A 23527-nucleotide genomic window follows, 5' to 3' on the forward strand; every position below is an offset into this window, starting at 1 on the left:
TGCCGCCATAATTAACTATCTGGTCAAAGTCGCGTTACCGTATTTCGACCTAAACTAAGTCGATGGCAAAAATATGCCACCATACTATATATCTAGAAAATACATTTTTGTTGAGATTCTTGTCTCTAGATTATATCTGTTTGAAGTCTTGATATCTTTTTACCAATAACAGTCAATAATCCCAGCCGGAAGATTTACGAAGAAAGAAATCTGTAGTAGTTGACGGGTGGTGTACCATTCGGGTATTGTGTAAACTGACTCATCAACAGGAATTCTTCCCTGTTTCTATCACGTGATGGAAACATGACATGAAATACTTCCTTACGATCTCGGTATAAAATGATACTAACACGGAGACACCGCGCACCTTGCAGAAGTTGAAGCCCTCAACATCATGGGTGTCCCGGTGACGTCACTGCTTTGTCTTGTAGCTGTGTTTGGTGCCTGCCAGGCCAGAGATTACAGACAATTCCTCAGAGGTAAGTCAGCATCATCGTCATCATCGTCGTCGTTGTCGTCATGCTCTATTCTTAAAAACGACGATAGTACAAAATCTAAAAGGAAAAAAGGGTAAATGTACTAAAAGTGAATTTAAATGTATTTATTCATAAAATCGATATATCCGATAGCGTAGAATTGTTGAGGAAGGACAATTTATTTAGATAGCGAGTTAAATTTTGATTGTTGATCCGTTGTTGGGTGATTATTGTCAAGATTTAGGTTAAAACTTCTAATCGAGACAATTTCCCTCCTCCATTCTCAACATGGATTTCTAATCAAGAATGATTTACGCAGTCATTCTGATCTACCATACCACAGCCGTGACGTCCTTAATCATCTCTGAAGACGCATTTAGACTTTCCCTAATTAGTCCATTTCAGGGCCACTTTCCATTTCATTTCAGAAAACAGCGTGGATGTGTCGTTTTGAAATAAAATTAAATAAGAACTGCTTATCAGTAATTATTATGATGTGTTGTAAAACCAACATACATTCGCGTAATTCGCGGATGATTTGGAATCGCGAAAATTAATTTATACTTAAAGGACTAAAAAACGCGAAGTTAAGTCTCCGTGAAAAGGTTGTTTCGGACTCAAAAAACGCGAATTTAAGTCTCCGTTAAAAGTTGTTTCGGACTCAAAAAACGCGAAAATATGTCTCCGTGAAAAAGTTGTTTCGGACTCAAAAAAAACACGAAATTAAGTCTTCTTAAAAATTTGTTTCGGACTCCAAAAACGCAAAATCAAGTCTCCAGTAAAAACTGTTGAGCTCATAAACGGGACAATATGTTACCGCGAAATAACTACACGTGTTTGTCCCTCTTGTACTAACTTGTTTTATGTTTAAACGTCGTTGTTGTTGTGAAATATTATTTCAAACAGACAGTTTCTAATCAATGTAAAGTATTAGTACACCATGCAAAACTAAACCATAACAAATAGAGCTGTGACATTTTACAGGTTTACGGGATGAAATCCGACAGGAACTAGATGAGGACTATATCTCGGAATTGGCAGCTGTGGTCGGATTGGACGATAGCCTTTATGACAAGCACTGCAGCTGTGAAGGAAATTCGTGTTCCTGTTGTCGGGAATTCCATAAGATGCATGTCTGTGTAAATGCTTCACTGGATAGCATGGGCGCTGATGTCTCACTCACAATCAATGGTCAACGTATCATATCGTTGAAGGTCACAGGTATAGCAGTATACTTATTTTAATATTTGAATATACAATATAATACATATTCATGAGAATTGATAATACATGCATAATGTATTGGCAAAAAATATAAAATTATAAAAAAAAATCCTAATAATATAGGCAGGTTTAGCGGACTACTCTCCACCATGCTAGCGATTTTGCTTCCACCTAATTACTGAATATTGAAAAACAACAAATCTCTATAAAATTCCTTAAAAACTCCTTTAAAATCTTCAAATCCTTTACAAATTATTACTATAGATTGGCCGTATGAAAAGCGAGTTATCCATGAAAAGCCTATTAATATGAGTATTCGGCAAACATTTTTGAACAAGGCCATACAATGAAGTCAGGTAAGAGCGGAGCAGGAAGCATATGGGAGGTGGGGAGAGGGGTATAATGTTTGTTTGTTTTATTTAGGAAAGAAGATTTTTTTAAAATTAGGATGAACATTGTTAAACATTGAATATGCTAACCAAAAATAGAAAAATTGATAAAATTATGTTCTCTGTAATATTAGGATACATCATATCGATGTTTTTTCTTGCACTTCTAACACTTTCTTGATTTTATTTGATTTAATTGACAATTCACCATACATGAAATATTTGGACGCGGTAGACATGGCTCTGGTACCGCATAATTTTCTCGAAACATTAAACACAGTACCGGATTTTCAAGAGACTGGGTGACGTACGATTTATCGTCGATTAGTCCTACATTCCGGTGAATGTGACACACGTCACAATCACTGGAAGATGGAACTAATCGACGGTAAATCGTGTAATACGTGAGTTTCGAGATACCGAAACAACGAAGGCAAAGTAAGTGATTGTGACGTAATACTTTGACGTGAATCTTACACCGACATCACAATCACCGGAAGATGGGATTTATCGACGTTAAATTTTGCTTTTATCCACGTCGTTTTGGTACCTCGAAACCAAGCTTTTACTTCTAATATCAGAGAAATATTATTTATATATTGTTGTAGGTGAAAATCCTCCTGAAGTATGTAAAAACTATGGACGATTTGACGCGTGTGTTGTGGTCAATAAAGTCAAAATTGAACGCCAGACTTTCTCTGCTTGTGTGAATCTGCAAATCGGAAGAAAACCTTTCTTACAAAACATCCCGCTCGGATGTTTTAAACTCCCCCCATCACAGAATTCCCTCTCTGGCGGAAACCAGGTCAAGTTCTTCGTGTAAAGCCGGTCCATTGTTTATTACGAATAATTACAAGGTTTAAAGAATGTTTCTAGCTAATTTTGATAAGTTTCAGTGTCTTTGTAAACTAGACTTATTGTCAAAGGAAATATTATTATATGAAATGAAATAAATTTGAAGCAACATAGTCCTCGTTTATTGTTATTTTGAGTTTGAACAGTTTCAAATGCCCGTGAAAAATATTTATTAAGAAATATCAAAGCGTTGTTAAGTTAATGCACTCAAGGCCCGGTAAAATTTCCTTGATTTAACTTCCTCATGTATGATACAAGATAGATATTGCAGTTTACATACCAGTAAACAACAAAAAATAAACATTATTCCATAACTAGCTTCCTGTACACGAAATGAGTTCAAAAGGTCGGGAATATACGTCCATTATATTTTAAAGATAAACTAAAAACAATGAAATATTTTGTATCGTTTACCTTACCTCCAGTACTTTGTAACCTATGTTTCGGCATCCTCGATCTGCAAGGGTTTTGATCACTTACTATCTCTACACCCCTGAACTATCTCATAGTAAAAATGAGAGGCAACAGAACATAACAGGTTTTTATAACAATACACTAGTTGACTGTGTGGCTTTCATGACAGGCGTCGCTCTCTCTCTCTGTTGTCTTCAAAGGAAATTTTGCAGGCCTGTGATTGGTTCAGCTGCTTTCCACTGAGCTGCCTCCAATTTTACTACGAGATAGTCCAGAGGTGTAGAGATCGCAAGTGATCAGAACCCCTGGAGTATCGAGGATGATGTTCCGGTGGCACGGTAGTTCTATATTCTACTAGGCCCACGTGTGGACAGAAAGTGTTATGATAGTTTGATTGTTTTTGCATCCATACCTGTTCCGAAAACAGTTGAGCATATCCTAGAGCAAGTAAAAACCAATCTATATTTTGGTCTTGCCCTTTCGGTCAAATTGAAATATCACAAAAGACCAGCATTAGGCTTTCTAAAACGAACCTGCAACACTGCCCAGCTTCCTGCAGGAAATTCACTATATTTCACATGTGTGTTTCTATTCTCGAGTATGGAGCAATAATTTGGGACCCATATAACCAAAGAAGACATTGAATACGACGACTGCCAGTAAGATTCATTTCCAACAACTACAAGACCAGGGAAGAAGGAGCAATAATTTGGGACCCATATATCAAAAGAAGACATTGAAAAATGTAAAAGAATTCGAAGAATACCAGTCAGATTCCTTTCCAACAACTACAAAACCAGGGAAGAAGGTTACATCACTAGAATGCTAGAAGAACTGAAACTACCATCACCACAGACCTGACCTGAAATGCAGATAGAGGCCTTCCGATATAAAGTGATGGAGGGAATGCTATCATCAGTATCCCCAGACGAGTCTCTTAACAAAACGATGGCCTAAAAGAAACATGAAAGCTAAGTACTACGAAAATTACCTCACCATTAATACTGTTGAAAAAAATTGTCACCAAAAATTCAAAATCCTTCACGGTACCAACACACAAATGTGAGCAATACAGGAATTCCTTCTTTATGTGTAGTCATTGACTGCAACCCCTTTTGCGGTAGTATTGATGTGAAGTGTGCCCCATCATTGCATAGGCTTTCATGCATGCTCTATGAATTAAAATACTCTTTACCCTTATGTTAAAATATCTGAAGGGAATTTAACTCTTTGAAGGGTTGTTGAACTTATGCCATGACCAACGTCCATCAATATTTCCTTTAAATTGCTACTAGTCATAGCTAGTGTTCTGTATGGATTTTGTGACACACATCCATTGGATAAAATCCTTGAGGAAATTATGCTCAAAACATGACTTGGTAAAACAAATCAGGTGAGTGGTAGACAATCTGGGCCTTTTGTTTTAATAAAGGTGAGCCATACAGACCCTCTTGGCCTTTTGTTTCAATAGGAGAGTGATACAAACCATCTGAGTCTTTTGTTTCAATAGCAGAGTAAAACAAACCATCTGAGTCTTTTGTTTCAATAGCAGAGTAATACAGACCCTCTGGGCCTTTTGTTTCAATAGGCGAGTGATACAGACCCTCTGGGCGTTTTGTTTCAATAGCAGAGTAATACAGCCATCTGGGCCTTTTGTTTCAAAAGGTGAGCGATACAGACCCTCTGGGCCTTTTATTTCAATAAAGGTGAGCGATACAGACCCTCTGGTCCTTTTGTTTCAATATAAGTGAGCGATAGACCCTCTTGGCCTTTCGTTTCAATACAGGTGAGCGATACAGACCCACTTGGCCTTTTGTTTCAATAGGTGAGTGATACAGACCATCTTGGCCTTTTGTTTCAATAGCAGAGTAATACAGCCATCTGAGTCTTTTGTTTCAATAGCAGAATAATACAGACCGTCTGAGCCTTTTGTTTCAATAGCAGAATAATACAGACCGTCTGAGCCTTTTGTTTCAATAGCAGAATAATACAGACCGTCTGGGCCTTTTGTTTCAATAGCAGAATAATACAGACCGTCTGGGCCTTTTGTTTCAATAGCAAAATAATACAGACCGTCTGAGCCTTTTGTTTCAATAGCAGAATAATACAGACTGTCTGAGCCTTTTGTTTCAATAGCAGAAAAATACAGACCGTCTGAGCGTTTTGTTTCAATAGCAGAATAATACAGACCGTCTGAGTCTTTTGTTTCAATAGCAGAACAATACAGACCATCTGAGTCTTTTGTTTCAATAGCAGAGTGATACAGACCATCTGAGTCTTTTGTTTCAATGGGAGAGTGATACAGACCATCTGAGCCTTTTGTTTCAATAGCAGAGTAATACAGACCATCTGAGCCTTTTGTTTCAATAGCAGAGTAATACAGACCATCTGAGTCTTTTGTTTCAATAGCAGAATAATACAGACCATCTGAGTCTTTTGTTTCAATGGGAGAGTGATACAGACCATCTGAGCCTTTTGTTTCAATGGTACCTTTACCTCAATGGAGAGTGATACAGACCATCTGAGCCTTTTGTTTCAATAGCAGAGTAATACAGACCATCTGAGTCTTTTGTTTCAATAGCAGAGTAATACAGACCATCTGAGTCTTTTATTTCAATAGCAGAGTGATACAGACCATCTGAGCCTTTTCATTTGGTGAGCGATATAGACCCTCTGGGCGTTTTGTTTCAATATAGGTGAGCGATACAGACCCTCTGTGCCTTTTGGTTCAATAGGAGAGTAATACAGACCCTCTGGGCCTTTTGTTTCAAAAGGAGAGTAATAGAGACCATCTGAGCCTTTTGTTTCATTTGGTGAGCGATACAGACCCTCTGGGCCTTTTGTTTCATTAGGTGAGTGATCCAGACCCTTTGTGCCTTTTGTTTCAAAAGGTGAGCGATACAGACCCTCTGGGCCTTTTGCTTCAATAGGTGAATGATACAGACCCTCTTTGCGTTTTGTTTCAATAACAGAGTGATACAAACCATCTGAGCCTTTTGTTTCATTTGGTGAGTGATACAGACCCTCTGGGCCTTTTGTTTCATTAGGCGAGTAATACAGACCATCTGAACCTTTTGTTCCAATAGGAGAGTGATACAGACCATCTGAGCGTTTTGTTTCAATGGGAGAGCGATACAGACCATCTGAGTCTTTTGTTTCAATGGGAGAGTGATACAGACCATCTGAACCTTTTGTTTCAATGGGAGAGTGATACAGACCATCTGAGTCTTTTGTTTCAATGGGAGAGTAATACAGACCATCTGAACCTTTTGTTTCAATAGGAGAGTAATACAGACCATCTGAGTCTTTTGTTTCAATGGGAGAGTGATACAGACCATCTGAGCCTTTTGTTTCAATGGGAGAGTGATACAGACCATCTGAGTCTTTTGTTTCAATGGGAGAGTAATACAGACCATCTGAACCTTTTGTTTCAATAGGAGAGTAATACAGACCATCTGAGTCTTTTGTTTCAATAGAGAGTGATACAGACCATCTGAGTCTTTTGTTTCAATGGGAGAGTGACCATCTGAGTCTTTTGTTTCAATAGGAGAGTGATACAGACCATCTGAGTCTTTTGTTTCAATAGGAGAGTGATACAGACCATCTGAGTCTTTTGTTTCAATGGGAGAGTAATACAGACCATCTGAGTCTTTTGTTTCAATAGGAGAGTGATACAGACCATCTGAGTCTTTTGTTTCAATGGGAGAGTGATACAGACCATCTGAGCCTTTTGTTTCAATGGGTACCTTTACATTGACCTTGATTGTGACATAAAAATTCTAGTGAATTATCAATGCTGTAAAAATAACTTTAAAGGTTATTGGCAGCTCAACTACGCTAGCCGAAGGTAATCAGTACAGATTCAGATACTCTCAAGTTTCAAAGAGTGTATTCTTGGTTGTTGGCAGCTACCGGTATACTCTCATAAATTGCCACCGTCTGTGATTTTTAAGGTTACATAGCCTGCAGTACAAACAAGAGGCCCAGAGGGCCTGTATCGCTCACCTGGTTTGTAATGCCAAGTAATGATCTGAAAACAGGATTATTGTTTCATTTCTGAAGGAATTTAAAGATTTACCTCTAATTTCCCTGTTGGGCCCTACTCTTTCTGCTCCAGGGGGCCAGAGCCAAACTCTCTTCCCCTTCCCCAAAGGATGTTTCTGGGGCACAGTTTGGTTAAAATTTGGTTACAATCCATGCAGAACTCCACGACTACTAGTGATTTAAAGGATTTATCTCTATTTCCCCTATTGGACCCCGCCCCTCCTGCTCCCAAGGGGTCAGAACCAAAATTTATACAAACTCTGTTCCCCTTCTCCCAAGGATGTATCTGGCAAAATATGGTTAGAATCCATGCAGAACTCCATGACTAGTAGCGATTTAAAGGATTTACCTCTATTTCCCCTATTGGGCCCTGCCCCTCCTGCTCCCAAGGGGTCAGAGCCAAAATTTATAAAAACTCTGTTCCCCTTCTCCCAAGGATGTATCTGGCAAAATATGGTTAGAATCCATGCAGAACTCTATGACTAGTAGCGATTTAAAGGATTTAAACCCCTATTTCCCCTATTGGGCCCCACCCTCCTATCCCCGGGGGATACAAACTCTGTTCCCCTTCCCTCAAGGATGTTTCTGGCCAAATTTGGTTAGAATCCATGAGGATTGGCTAGATGGCTTCGGGCCGGGTAAGCTAATAAAACAATTAGAACCTTTATAATCATTCATACATTTATTTATCACAATATAACAAGTCATCAATATATATATGTACAATAACCAGATTTTTTTAAGGATCATCTTAATCAAAAATACGGAATAAACATTATGTAAAGTATTTTCAACAAAGATCAAACTTCATACATTTGTAACATTAGCTTTCACTCTATGGTATGTACCGTATTTGTCGTAATGAGTGCCCCTCCCCTCTTCTCACAGTTGAAGTTGTGTAAACACCCTCCCATTCCATGGATTTAGCAATGTTTTACAACTGTGTTATGCATATGACATCAGCATTGTATTCTATATTACACAAACTTGGGAGTCTTTCAGATGTGAATCAATGGAAAGAGGGTATATCCATGTTTACTTCGACAGATCAATGTGCCATGAGTACAGAAAAAAGAGTTAAAATATGACTGACTTTATATGGAGATTTTTTCCACAACTTACATTTTAGTTAAATATTAAGAGCCCCCCCCCCCCACCTTGTTATGTTACAGTTTTTAAACTCCCTGGGCGCTAATAATAACAGAAAACACGATCACTTGAATTTATTTTGTTAATATACTGTAGTGTAAACCAACCAAGTTCCAGGTTTTCTTGCCAAACAACATTTTCACAGCAAATTAACTTCACCATTTACACATGAAGAGATTAACTGTACTTAATATACATAACCAGCATTGGATATTTTATCTTCAAAATATAGAAGAGAGAAAATAAATAAGTAAATTGTTCATTAAATCCCTACACCAGCCTAAATCTGACGACATGATGAAGTTTCTAAACAAGAGCACCTCTAAACTATGTAGATGAAGAGAAATCTCTATAACTGTATTGTTGGAATATAGTACGATGAGAAACATTGGCATGTCAGCAAAGAAACGTCAGATAAAAATAGGCTGACCAGTGACCTCTCAAATTAAGGGAGAGCACTCTAACCTATGTGGATGAAGAGAAATCTCTATGCAATGAATGTCTTTTCCATATTGCAATATCAAATTCCTAAAGATTTCCGAACAGTTCTTTCTGCGATTTCAAGAAACTTTTTCCTATCGTCTCTCCATGTTTTGGCTGCATCTACATTTGCTGCACTTTCATCATTTGGCTCTGAAATTAAAAAAAAAAAAAATCCTTTTAGATTTACATTAATATTACAAACCACCAGAAAGAATATTCTGATTCCTATCTTGTATTACATTTTGTGATGCATGAAATTTTATTAAAGAAATGCTATAAAAAATTGTTAATTAATAGCTGAAAGTTTCATTTTTCAAAGTTACTTGCAACATGCATGTGATGATGAAAAATAACATGAAAGCTCTCAAATTTTTTACAAAGGTCCTCAAAAGCATGCCACTGACTTTAAACCTTTTATTACATCCTATCTATTGCACCTTTCAATAATAATCGGCAGCATTGAGACGGACAGATATTGTGAAAAGCGATTGGAACAACTACTATAAACCATCACACTCAAAAGTGTTTTTTTCAAATAAATTTATATAAATTATGAACTTTGATTAAATTTTTTACTACAAGAAATAAGATGGAGATGCGATATATGTTTTGACTCAGTTTGGTGCTTTTTGTTTTCCAAGCAGTACGATCCAAAATATATTGTCTTTAGATACTAGAGAGTTACTTCCCTTGAGGATAGGTATCCATTATAGTGTCAGTATTTTGTGAGAAAAATTTACATTGTTTTCTCAGAAAAATATGATGTCATACTTGCACACACATGGCGTCACAATCAATACCTACCAGCAAGAACAGAAAACTCTGTAACATGCCAATACAGAATAATCTTTGAAAGAATTACCTGCTAACATGCTGACAACGGACAGGAGAATTTTCTCAACGCTCTGGACGGGACTCCATCTCTCGGCACTCGTCTCGTAGCCCATCGGATCATCACCCGGGGCGTGAAGAATTGATATGCACACACGACCATCGGTGTATACTGCAAAAAGATAAAACCAAGGTAGATTTAATTGAGGTAATGATAGTTTGATTATATATTTATTTTTGAAACATTTTCCGCTGTACAGACAATACAGACAAATACAGTAACAGGCCCACTACCTTTCCTAAGCAAGAATCATCAGTTTTAACAATTTTAACATAATAAAATTGATGACAGAAAATGGGGGTACAACATCAAACCATTGCAAAATTTTCTGTGTAATCTATGCTAACAGTGAATATTGATTTCGCTATTTTGTTGTCTAGTGCAGTGATAATCAACTAACACACAGTAATTAGGGTGACGGCGGGAAACATGATACGACCCGCGTCATAAAAATTAACATTCCATCTATTTTATTTGAATTGTTTAGAATGTGATGATAAGTGTACTATTCATGATAAGCTAATAACTTTTGTGACTCTACAAAAATCTTGTTAAAATATGTTGACAAATAATCTAGATAACAAGAGGCCCAAAGGGCCTTAACGGTCATCTGACTACCTTGACAATAGTAAAATTAATTATATATAGTGTCACTTTGTCAGGATCATGTCAGGATAATTTTCAATTTCTTACAACAAATTTTATTTCAAACAAGAGGCCCAAGGGCCTTAACATATAGGAAATTACTTAGATATAGTGTCATGGTAGTCATCTTTGATTTGGGATCAACCAGAGATGTAACAATACTTTGTCGGGACCATGTCAGGATCATTTCATGTAAGTTTCAGCCAAATCCCACCGGTAGAACTTGAGAAGAAGTTCAAAATGTGTTTTCGAGATGGCGGTTGTGGCGGCCATCTTGGATTTAGGATCGACCCGAAAAATAACAACACTTTTTCGGGACCGTGTCAGGATAATTTCATGCAAGTTTCAGCCAAATCCCAAAGGTAGAACTTGAGAAGAAATCAAAATGTGTTTTCAAGATGGCGGCTGTGGCGGCCATCTTGGATTTCGGATTGACCCGAAAAATAACAACACTTTGTCGGGACCATGTCAGGATCATTTCATGCAAGTTTCAGCCAAATCCCAAAGGTAGAACTTGAGAAGAAGTTCAAAATGTGTTTTCAAGATGGCGGCTGTGGCGGCCATCTTGGATTTCGGATCGACCCGAAAAATACCAACACTTTGTCGGGACCATGTCAGGATCATTTCATGCAAGTTTCAGTCAAATCGCACGGGTAGAACTTGAGAAGAAGTTCAAAATGTGTTTTCAAGATGGTGGCTGTGGCCGCCATCTTGGATTTCAGATCGACCCGAAAAATAACAACACTTTGTCGGGACCATGTAAGGATCATTTCATGCAAGTTTCAGCCAAATCCCACTGGTAGAACTTGAGAAGAAGTTCAAAATGTGTTTTCAAGATGGCGGTTGTGGCGGCCATGTTGGATTTCAGATCAACCCGAAAAATAACAACACTTTGCCGGGACCATGTCAGGATCATTTCATGCAAGTTTCAGCCAAATCCCACTGGTAGAACTTGAGAAGAAGTTCAAAATGTGTTTTCAAGATGGCGGCTGTGGCGGCCATCTTGGATTTCGGATTGACCCGAAAAATAACAACACTTTGTCAGGACCATGTCAGGATCATTTCATGCAAGTTTCAGCCAAATCCCAAAGGTAGAACTTGAGAAGAAGTTCAAAATGTGTTTTCAAGATGGCGGCTGTGGCGGCCATCTTGGATTTCGGATCGACCCGAAAAATAACAACACTTTGTCGGGACCGTGTCAGGATCATTTCATGCAAGTTTCAGCCAAATCCCACCGGTAGAACTTGAGAAGAAGTTCAAAATGTGTTTTCAAGATGGCGGCCATCTTGGATTTCGGATCGACCCGAAAAATAACAACACTTTGTCGGGACCATGTCAGGATCATTTCATGCAAGTTTCAGCCAAATCCCACTGGTAGAACTTGAGAAGAAGTTCAAAATGTGTTTTCAAGATGGCGGATGTGGCGGCCATGTTGGATTTCAGATCGACCCGAAAAATAACAACACTTTGTCGGGACCGTGTCAGGATCATTTCATGCAAGTTTCAGCCAAATCCCATTGGTAGAACTTGAGAAGAAGTTCAAAATGTGTTTTCAAGATGACGGCTGTGGCGGCCATCTTGGATTTCGGATTGACCCGAAAAATAACAACACTTTGTTGGGACCGTGTCAGGATCATTTCATGCAAGTTTCAGCCAAATCCCACCGGTAGAACTTGAGAAGAAGTTCAAAATGTGTTTTCAAGATAGCGGCTGTGGCGGCCATCTTGGATTTCAGATCGACCCAAAAAATAACAACACTTTGTCGGAACCGTGTCAGGATCATTTCATGCAAGTTTAAGCCAAATCCCACTGGTAGAACTTGAGAAGAAGTTCAAAATGTGTTTTCAAGATGGCGGCTGTGGCGGCCATCTTGGATTTCGGATCGACCCGAAAAATAACAACACTTTGTCGGGACCATGTCAGGATCATTTCATGCAAGTTTCAGCCAAATCCCACTGGTAGAACTTGAGAAGAAGTTCAAAATGTGTTTTCAAGATGGCGGCTGTGGCGGCCATCTTGGATTTCGGATCGACCCGAAAAATAACAACACTTTGTCGGGACCATGTCAGGATCATTTCATGCAAGTTTCAGCCAAATCCCACCGGTAGAACTTGAGAAGAAGTTCAAAATGTGTTTTCAAGATAGCGGCTGTGGCGGCCATCTTGGATTTCAGATCGACCCAAAAAATAACAACACTTTGTCGGAGCCGTGTCAGGATCATTTCATGCAAGTTTAAGCCAAATCCCACTAGTAGAACTTGAGAAGAAGTTCAAAATGTGTTTTCAAGATGGCGGCTGTGGCGGCCATCTTGGATTTCGGATCGACCCGAAAAATAACAACACTTTGTCGGGACCATGTCAGGATCATTTCATGCAAGTTTCAGCCAAATCCCACTGGTAGAACTTGAGAAGAAGTTCAAAATGTGTTTTCAAGATGGCGGCTGTGGCGGCCATCTTGGATTTCGGATCGACCCGAAAAATAACAACACTTTGTCGGGACCATGTCAGGATCATTTCATGCAAGTTTCAGCCAAATCCCACTGGTAGAACTTGAGAAGAAGTTCAAAATGTGTTTTCAAGATGGCGGCTGTGGCGGCCATGTTGGATTTCGGATCGACCCGAAAAATAACAACACTTTGTCGGGACCGTGTCAGGATCATTTCATGCAAGTTTCAGCCAAATCCCACTGGTAGAACTTGAGAAGAAGTTCAAAATGTGTTTTCAAGATGGCGGCTGTGGCGGCCATCTTGGATTTCGGATCGACCCGAAAAATAACAACACTTTGTCGGGACCGTGTCAGGAACATTTCATGCAAGTTTCAGCCAAATCCCACTGGTAGAACTTGAGAAGAAGTTCAAAATGTGAAAAGTTAACGCACGGCGGACGGCGGACGGCGCACGACGACGGACGAAACATGATGACTATAGGTCATCCTGACCCTTCGGGTCAGATGACCTAATAAACGGAATATAGTCACAAATATATATACAGTTGAATTTGTTGGGAAAAGTCAAGTCAACCCGATGATTTAGTCAAAATCATTCTGCGTATCCAAAAGGAACTTATGTAAAATCCTGTAGGTAAAAAAAACAAGAGGCCCATGGGCCTTAACGGTCATCTGACTCATGGCACAAAACAACAAAGTCACAGTATGAAGTAGTGGTTAAAATTTCTATAAGCAATACAAGGAACTCCTTTGTTGAATATGTAAGTTTCTGAAATAGGTAAAGGTCATTTGTAGAACAAACTTGGTAGCCCTTCATTCATATATGGTTGTAACCCATTCAAGGATTAAGGAGGAGTCAGATTTTAAAGGCAAATTTCAGCAAAGCCCCCATTTTGAACCTCAGCCGTTCTATCCCCATGAGCCTTACCTCGGTTCTTTACAAAATATGATTGTCCTCACCTAAAGTTCACCCTTCTGAGTCCCGCCCCTCTTTCCCCAGGGGTCGGACCTAACTCGTTTATGTAAAAATATGATTGTCCTTCCTCAATGATATTTCACACCAAATATGGATGAAATCCTTCCAAGGATGAAGGAGGAGTAGGATTTTAAAATTTAAACTAAGAAAATTTCCCCTTTTGGGAGACGCCCCTCTGTCCCTAGGGGTCGGACCTATCTCATTTATATAAAATAAATATGATGGTCCTTCCCCAATATGGACGTAATCCACTCAAGGGTTATGGAGGAGTAGGCTTTTGTATAAATAGTCTTACGCATGACGCACGACGACGGACAAAACACAATGACAATATGAATACCTACTAAAATTTTGACATTTTTTATAACACTTAAGAAAAGAATTGAGTTTTATTAGTTTAGTGTCCTATTACTAGCCATGGTCATGTAAGGACATGCCAGATTTTGCTGGAGGAAAGCCGGAGTAACAAAAAATATATAGACTATTTGAATAATGAGAAAATTATTATAAACTGTGCAAATTTGGTATTTTCACTGGTGAAAGGAAGATGCAGCCTCATGATACACTTACTGTTGGGGTGGAAAATATCACAGGTAAATTTCATCTTGGGAGGACTGAGGGGGTAGTCTGACGGAAAGGTCAGTCTGGCAGGAAAAACTCCACCCTCAAAACAGGTGTCCTCCGGGCCCCTGGCAATAAAAAAATTGGTAATATAATTTTGTGTCCTTATAATATGATAAGTATGTATCACTAATTCACTATTCAGAGCTATGTGGCTGCTTATGTGGAAGCAATCAACAGCAACTCAAAACGGCAGGATAATAAAAAGTTCATTTTGTATCAAATGTATTTTAATCAAAAGGTTTTGAGAAAATGATAATTAGATTTTCATATCCACAACATTGACTTATAGAGCTTAATTTTTTTCATCGATAATAGATGTCAAAACTTAAAATTAATTGAAAGCTAGGCAGAACATTTTTCATTGATGACGGATATCAAAATTAATTGATAGATGAAACTCATCTTAACCCCTAAATAAGACTGAAAAAAATCTACAAATATGTAATGTACTGTATTCAACCCGGTAAGGCCAAGAGCGTTTCAGTCTGTGAATTTAAGCACTAGTCCGATGCCCACGACCTAGTGGTTCTTCACCAAATTAAAATCAGTGTAAAATGCTTTATTCACAATAATGCATTTTCAACACATTTTTCACTGTATCTTGTATGCAATAATTTATTCTGAATGCATCATTTGTATGCAAAATTTCATTCTGCATGCATCATTTTGTGAGAATTTTCATGAATGCATTGATCTATTCAGACTGTATTTTGGGTAAAAAATCGTAAAGTGATGATGACTGAAGTGCAAAACGACTTTATATATTTAATTTTGACTAGTGATTAAATAACTTGACTATTTAAAGTATGGGTTTTAAGTCCAAATGACTAGCAGCAAAAAGGTTAACGTTACAGACTGGCGTTTAAAAAAATGAAAAAAATATTAAAAAGGTGCTTAATATGAGGAAATTATTGCAAAACTATACATTTTGGTAGTTTTGGTCTGTATTTATGCACGGGCAATTCAAATTGAGGCCTCGAAAGGGGGAGGGTTGCTTATAGGGTCACGGGCCCTTATAGGGTCACGGGCCCTTATTGGGTCACGGGCCCTTATAGGGTCACGGGCCCTTATTGGGTCACGGGCCCTTATTGGGTCACGGGCCCTTATTGGGTCACGGGCCCTTATTGGGTCACGGGCCCTTATAGGGTCACGGGCCCTTATTGGGTCACGGGCCCTTATTGGGTCACGGGCCCTTATTGGGTCACGGGCCCTTATTGGGTCACGGGCCCTTATTGGGTCACGGGCCCTTATTGGGTCATGGGCCCTTATTGGGTCAAATACAGTATGACTGTACGTGTCTAATAGTATTAAGCATATTACATTATTAGAGCTTCCCATTCAAAGAAGTTTTCTTCATCAACAGGTCCAGCAATTATTCCTTCTGGGGGATTCAGGGTTAGCTCTGTGGAAAAGAAATGAGAATATAATAATCAATAAAGACAGCAGGTTGAACATATTCACCCCTAAAATTTCATAATGGACTGGTCTTGTCTTTGATTTAGAAGAGTCTAAATGTGTCTTTAGGGGTAAATGAGTTCAAGTACAACATGTCACCATACTGTAAAATGGCACAACTCACGAGGTCATATTATATTATTGACCATGAATAAACGATGTTATAGACAGCAAAAGGCACCACACAATAAATTGGACAAAAGTTAAATGGACACATGATCAGGCAGCATAGGTACACAAAGGTGTAAAAAGTGTACAATAAAATTTGAAGATTGATGCTCAATGTTGATTTTGGAATGGCTAATTTACTATGTCACATATGAAATATTCAGTTTTTGTGTACATAAATTGATGTCATTACTTTCCAATCCGGAAAAAAAAAGTTGAGTTATGGGAATATGCAGAAGTGTTTTTCGGCCACAACAGTATGGCTATTTAATTGGTAGATCAATAACTAGGTTTGTAGGTCCTTGTTGAACCCCACACTCTGACTTCCTTCTTTCCCCCATTTACTAATGCACTATCTCAAACACTAATTGCATGATTTACGCCATTCAGATCTGTTGACGTTGTAGCTATTTATAAGTTGACAGTTATAATTATTATATCAAAAGTTCCACATGCCTGACATCCATGTATGAGACATGATTTTATTGTTCACCTTTGAATCCAAATCTGTATCTGTCTAGATCCCTTACCATACATGATGTATTACATGTTATACACTAACAAAACCAGCTGTTACAGTCAGTAACTTATACTGAACTAGACTATACAGCCTAACAGTTTACTTAGTTTAAATGTCATTCAAGTGAAACCATACGCTTATATTCGGCTAACAATCTTTTCAACGCTGATCCAGCCATGGTGCATCTGTGTTGATTTGTAGATCAATCCTCAGAAAACATGCTGAAGCAAAAAAGTCTTCCTCAAGTTTCTAGCACCACCTATAAACTCAATGCTCTTCAGTCACGAAGATACGATACGGCAGCTGTTACGGAAATGTCTATTGGTCAATTATCTTCTGATGAGCCAATGAAAACTCACGGTACAAAACGTTGATCTCGGTAATGGCGGGTGATAATTAGGGCCGAGTGTTTAACGTTGCGGCACCTATATTTTCACTTAAAATACTAACTTTATGGTGACTGCTAGTTTATCATACCACTCATTGAGATGTGCTGTAGTATGGTTCAAAATGTGCAATATAAATCAAAATAAGACTGTGTAAACATAAAGGATTGTTGAGAAGCACCGACCATTTTTCTATCCGTCGGCTTTGTTGTGTACAAAATAATCTGGATTTCCATCAGTCTTTGTGATTTGGATTTTTCAATCGAAAACGCATGGCCCAGGCCAGCATAAACAATAGCCTGCAATGGGTGGTAAGTACATTAACTGATATGGTCATCATGTTGGTAATATTTTGACAACATTCAGGCACTGATGGAGGAAAGGTTATGACCCCATGTTTAATCACATGTCTTATTCCCTGTAATCTGATTGGACGGATACCGCGGGTACTTTCAAATTTGAAAGCAGTGCGGAATCACAACACGCTTACTGGGAACAGGGGGAAGATCTCAGAAAAGATCGTCTGTATCAAACGATCTGACCAATTCCAACACAGAAACTTTGTACTTAATGGTTGTCGTCTGATACCAGTAAACAAAATGGCAGACGGGCCATTAAAGGTAAATTTTTTTTTACTGTTTTCAAACCTTTACTGAAGGCCCAAGTCAGAAAAATTGTTCATAGTCAAACATCTTTTCCATGTTTCGGCGGCATTGTCTGCTTGGTATCGCCATAAAATAAATCTCGCATATCGTTAAAATTTTAAATCCACATTGGGAGTCATTTAAAGGAGAAGGAGAAAGCCGTATGATTTGAGTGAAATATTAATTTAATAATTTTTTGTGAGAGGTGCAATCGGGGGAGGAGGTGTTGACGAAGGATGTCATGGTGGTCTATAAATCGACCCTCTCTGCATTTGAACATAATCAATTCAATTTTTATCAATGATCAGCTGTGCAACAATCTGGATTGGGTCAATATTGCTTGATTAACTCTATTGGTATCTTTGGTGCACTGACTGGTGACTAGTGTTTTGAGGTTCCTGGTTCGAATCCCATAAATGCATAAACGCTGAAGAGTTGTTGAAATTATATATAGACAAGAAGATGACCTAATAACGTAAGCACAATACTGTAAGTGCGATGAATAATATGTGCCATGAATTGATGATCAAATTTTGATATTATCATTTGGATCAAACAGATTTGCTAAATGGTGATGGTGCGTCATTGGAGCTTTCTGAAAATAGTTCATAAGTTTCAGGAAATAGTTTGGTTTTCTGAAACTCTTCTCATTATTCTTCCCATTAAAAAAATCACGTAACTTACAGTGTTCAATCTACGATTATTTTTCGTGGGTCCTTTTCAATGGTTTTTGTGAAAACAATGGGTCCCACAGTGTTATAGATACCCATTCCCAGAAATATCATGGGTCCTTTTAAAATTCTGTGATTCCAGGACTTGGGGATGCGCATGTAGATTGATCACTGAACTTAGTGCACTGGTCCTACTCGGTACTGTTTTACAACGCTTAATAACTTTTGCATAAGTCATATTTACAAATTACAAGGCCTAACCGTTGCATAAAACTTTGAACTTTAGTACCGTAAGTTACATAAAAAAATGGAAATGCTTACAAATAGGTACTTCATTTGTAAGTTACACACAAAAAGTTACCAACACCTTTGTGAATCTGATTAACGAATTTCATAAGTTTTGCCAAACTGAATTAGTAAACATCTGGGATCGTTCATAAGTTACAAAGCTTTGTGAAGTTATGGGGTTCAAGTTATGGTACCTTGGATGCTAAGTACCTTTTGTCATTGTCACATTTGCATAATAATATGACTAACCATGAATAAAAGTAATACATTTGTATATTCTAAAGAAGAGTAGATGCTACTAAAAGCAAGATTTTCAAAATAATGTAAAAATTCAGTGAGACTATATCATGTTAATTGTTTACTTTTCTGTTTTTCCAGACTCTTTTTGATAATATGAATGCCAAGGCGGAAAACGAGAAAAAAGCAAAAAGTAAAGGAAAATCTACAAAACCAGCAAATATGGAATCAGAAAACTTTGACACTGTGCACTTGCCAGCAACTGGGGAGGGAGAGGAAGCTAAAAAGGGAACAAAGAAACGGGTATCTATTGAAAGAATCTACCAGAAGAAATCTCAGCTGGAACACATTCTGTTACGTCCTGACTCGTATATTGGTTCCACAGAGCCCGTTACACAGGTTAGTTTGAAGTTCGATCTATTATTCAAAAATTAAATATGAAGGTAACAAGTCTTAATACAAAGTTTCGAGATACATAAAGTATTATGACGTAGGTAAAATACAATTTACTGCTGAGTTTTTCCATCTTTTGGTGATTGTGATGTCACAATCACCAGGTGAGACTTTTCAATGGTAAATGTCAATTTGGTATCTCAACAACCCCTCCCCTCTATATTTTTATTGATATGAACAGAATAAATGTCTATTTACTTAAATGAAATTGTTTTTTTGTGTTCTTAGTACAAAGTTTGCTGTGATATGCTTAATAGGAGCTTGTAGTCATTTGAAATCAGATAAAAAAATATCCATGCTTTGAAAATTACTTTCTTTCAAAGAAAAATGATGTCTATAAATAATTCTAATCATTGTTTCATTTTTCTATTTCATTTAAGCATTGGTGTCACAATATTTTAGTTTCTTCAGGGTATGAAAGAAATTTTGTTTGCAAATTTTGTGAATCTGGTTGTGTAGCAGATTCTACCTCACAAAAGCTTGCAAACAAAATGTATTTCATAACATGATGAAATTAAAAAAAAATTGGCATCAATGTTGAAAATTAATTTTCCAGACTACTTGATACAATAAAATATGTTTACACGTACAATTCCATTGATTTTCCAAGGGATTATATTTCCAAATCCATATGCATCAATGTTTCTATTGTGGTGTCACGATAACCTTGGCTTTCTGGGCCATTATCACTTTTTTTCAAAGTGGTACCATACCAAAAAAATGGATTGGCCAATCTGAAAGCCAGATTTAGTATGAAAACTTACGAACAATTAATAAATTATAATAGTAAAATCACAAATGTCTAGTGTTTGTTGAATTTTTTTCTTTTCTGTTCCAGAACATGTGGGTGTATGACGACATGCAGGAACAGATGGTACAGAGAGAAATCACATTTGTGCCTGGCCTTTACAAAATATTTGATGAAATTCTAGGTGATTGTTTTATCATAAGTTATGATATAGCTGTTTTGATTCAATGTTCTGTTTTGATATTAGAAAGGGAATATGAAATATTCAGCTTCATGGTTCCAAACAAAATCAGAAAAAAAGAGTAAAACGGAAAAAAGTGAAAGTGTTCGATAATAGCAACCTTTATCTTAGTAAATGTGTTGCTATACAGACCTATACATTTAATCTATTGTTTTCTTAAAACACAGCAAATTAATATTGAACTGGATCCCTTGTCTCTATACATATATTTATATTACCCTTTGACAGTCAATGCCTCAGACAACAAACAGAGAGATCCTGGTATGAACTGCATCAAGATTGACATCGACCCGTAAGTGGATAAATGTACATCTAGATTAATAATATGTGTTCATTTGGTGGGAGATTATAAGGTTCTGCAATGTTGAAGACTACTGAGTTTAAATGGAGTCCTTAACTTGATAAATTTTGTACTATTGGTATTTCTGTTCATCATATCGTTGTCAAAATCATGTCAAGAGTTGAATCCAAGTCCATGGGTTTGATGTCAAGAGTTGAATCAAAGTCCATGGGTTTGATGTCGAATCCAAGTCCATAGGTTTAATGATTAGCTATTGTATGGAATACAGTTGAATCTCACTTATTATTCTAATCCAAGAAACCATTTAATTCAGTTTCAAGGAGGAAAATATTTCTGCGTACACTTTACATTGATGTACTAAGATGTTAAACTTTTGAAACATTTTCATTGTTCAATGTATTTAAGTACATATATATATATATACTTATGTATATATTCTCACTTATTATTCTAATCCAAGAAACCATTTAATTCAGTTTCAAGGAGGAAAATATTTCTGCATACACTTTACATTGATGTACTAAGATGTTAAACTTTTGAAACATTTTCATAGTTCAATGTATTTAAGTACACATATATATATATATATTCAAAATACAATTTTATTAAGATGATTAATGGTTATTAAAATAACTATATACTATTGCTAATGAGAAATTATTGTGTTACATTATCAATAAGATGAAGTCTGAATATATGAGATCTTTTTATGGAACTTCAGCGAGGGCAATAAGATCAAGGTGTGGAACAATGGCCGTGGTATCCCAGTGGTGGAACACAAGACTGAGAAGATGTATGTACCGACCATGATCTTTGGGCATCTCCTCACCTCTAGTAACTATGACGACACGGAGAAAAAAGTCACAGGTAAAAGAGCTTTGCAAGGATTAGCCAAATTTTCTCTTCCTTTGAAACATGCTTTGCTACGATAAAACGTTTTACACTTCAAAAATTATAAAGCTTTAAGTATATATGTCATTTTTAGTAAGTTTTTGCTTTTATCATTTCATTAAATCATTACATATCCAAATATCGTATTTGACTTAATGAGTAACCAGAGTGCTTAAAATTAAAAACATTGAGCGGCACATTATAGAACCTAATTTGGCTTTCACAAATTCATTGAGACAAAAAATATAAAGAAACCTACACAGATTTGAGTGTCAGTCTGTATTTAAAATGGAAGTTAGTGAAATTGAATGCTCAAAAAGGGGGGAGGGGCGCTTAAAGGGACAGGACAGTTTATTGGGTCAAATACAATACTTAGAGGGGCGCTTACAGGGACAGGACAGTTTATTGGGTCAAACACAATACTTAGAGGGGCGCTTACAGGGACAGGACACTTTTTTGGGTCAAATACAATACTTAGAGGGGCGCTTACAGGGACAGGACAGTTTATTGGGTCAAACACAATACTTAGAGGGGCGCGTACAGGGACAGGACAGTTTATTGGGTCAAACACAATACTTAGAGGGGCGCTTACAGGGACAGGACAGTTTATTGGGTCAAATACAATACTTAGAGTGGCGCTTACAGGGACAGGACAGTTTATTGGGTCAAATACAATACTTAGAGGGGCGCTTACAGGGACAGGACAGTTTATTGGGTCAAATACAATACTTAGAGGGGCGCTTACAGGGATAGGACAGTTTATTGGGTCAAATACAATACTTAGAGGGGCGCTTACAGGGACAGGACAGTTTATTGGGTCAAACACAATACTGTGAGGGGTGCTTACAGGGACAGGACAGTTTATTGGGTCAAACACAATACTTAGAGGGGCGCTTACAGGGACAGGACAGTTTATTGGGTCAAATACAATACTTAGAGGGGCGCTTACAGGGATAGGACAGTTTATTGGGTCAAATACAATACTTAGAGTGGCGCTTACAGGGACAGGACAGTTTATTGGGTCAAATACAATACTTAGAGGGGCGCTTACAGGGACAGGACAGTTTATTGGGTCAAATACAATACTTAGAGGGGCGCTTACAGGGACATGACAGTTTATTGGGTCAAATACAATACTTAGAAAGTTTGTAAGTTGATAGGATTTTAATGAGGTGATCCAAATTTATTGGACTGTACTTGCCTTAGAAAATCCTACAAATGCTACATTATATTATTATATAAAGATAAAATTGTCTGTATGGTGTTAAATACTGCGTGCAAGACAATTGGTTAAAACATGATTTTTCTTGCAGGTGGCAGAAATGGTTATGGTGCCAAGTTATGTAATATTTTCAGCACTAAATTCATTGTTGAAACATCTTCAAAAGAATATCACAAAGGTTTCAAACAGGTAAGAAATGTAATCTCAAGATGCTAAACCTATTAATCTAACAGTATATTTATAAGATACCAGTGATGATTCCTTTTTTCTTTCAAGTTTGTTTTTGTTATTTCATTGTACATATGTATATTGTCTAAACAAAATTTGGGGATAGAGGAGCCATCAAACTTGTGTTTACAATGTATTGATCAACAGTGGGTCTCTGATGATGGAATGGTGTTCCAACAGATGCTCCATAGTCGACAAATGGTATTTTTTCTCTATCAAAAACCAGCACAGAATTAGTCTTTTTCTTCAGTTACAAAAGTTCATTACTTTACACCATTGCTACCATTGAAAAGTTTGAGCTTCTTATTTTAATTTATAATAAAAGCAAGAGATTATTTTGTATGCATTTTTGTGTTAATTAGACACATATAAACAAGATTTAACATCAGTTATTGATCAAATGATGGGTATGACTATCGTTTTAGCTCTGTCAGTGGTAGAGCATCTTTTGAAATGAT

At 37.4% G+C, this 23527-nt stretch overlaps 3 protein-coding genes across 3 annotated transcripts in view; 2 read left to right on the forward strand and 1 right to left on the reverse strand.

Annotated features, from left to right (window-relative positions):
- Nucleotides 1-338: 338 nt before the first annotated feature.
- On the forward strand, nucleotides 339-3055 carry LOC138310528 (uncharacterized). Its single transcript, XM_069251781.1, has 3 exons — nucleotides 339-479; nucleotides 1461-1697; nucleotides 2698-3055. Exons 1-3 carry the CDS (start codon nucleotides 395-397, stop codon nucleotides 2910-2912), a joined length of 537 nt encoding a protein of 178 aa, XP_069107882.1. The 5' UTR covers nucleotides 339-394; the 3' UTR covers nucleotides 2913-3055.
- Nucleotides 3056-8065: 5010 nt separating this feature from the next.
- LOC138311205 (ubiquitin-conjugating enzyme E2 G2) lies at nucleotides 8066-17058 on the reverse strand. Its single transcript, XM_069252688.1, has 5 exons — nucleotides 16895-17058; nucleotides 15937-16018; nucleotides 14563-14681; nucleotides 9897-10037; nucleotides 8066-9184 (listed from the first exon to the last, which is right to left on the reverse strand). The coding sequence occupies exons 1-5, from the start codon at nucleotides 16935-16937 to the stop codon at nucleotides 9072-9074; spliced, it is 498 nt and encodes a 165-aa protein (XP_069108789.1). The 5' UTR covers nucleotides 16938-17058; the 3' UTR covers nucleotides 8066-9071.
- Nucleotides 17059-17581: 523 nt separating this feature from the next.
- The window catches only part of LOC138311203 (DNA topoisomerase 2-alpha-like), a 38016-nt gene continuing 32070 nt past the window's right edge, over nucleotides 17582-23527 (forward strand). Inside the window, 6 exon segments of the mRNA XM_069252684.1 lie at nucleotides 17582-17765; nucleotides 19127-19384; nucleotides 20277-20370; nucleotides 20656-20719; nucleotides 21450-21595; nucleotides 22933-23030. Coding sequence (XP_069108785.1) covers nucleotides 17745-17765; nucleotides 19127-19384; nucleotides 20277-20370; nucleotides 20656-20719; nucleotides 21450-21595; nucleotides 22933-23030 — 681 coding nt within the window. The 5' untranslated portion in view covers nucleotides 17582-17744.

This window comes from Argopecten irradians, chromosome 16 (assembly GCF_041381155.1).
Source record: "Argopecten irradians isolate NY chromosome 16, Ai_NY, whole genome shotgun sequence".
In the NCBI taxonomy this organism is placed as follows: domain Eukaryota; kingdom Metazoa; phylum Mollusca; class Bivalvia; order Pectinida; family Pectinidae; genus Argopecten; species Argopecten irradians.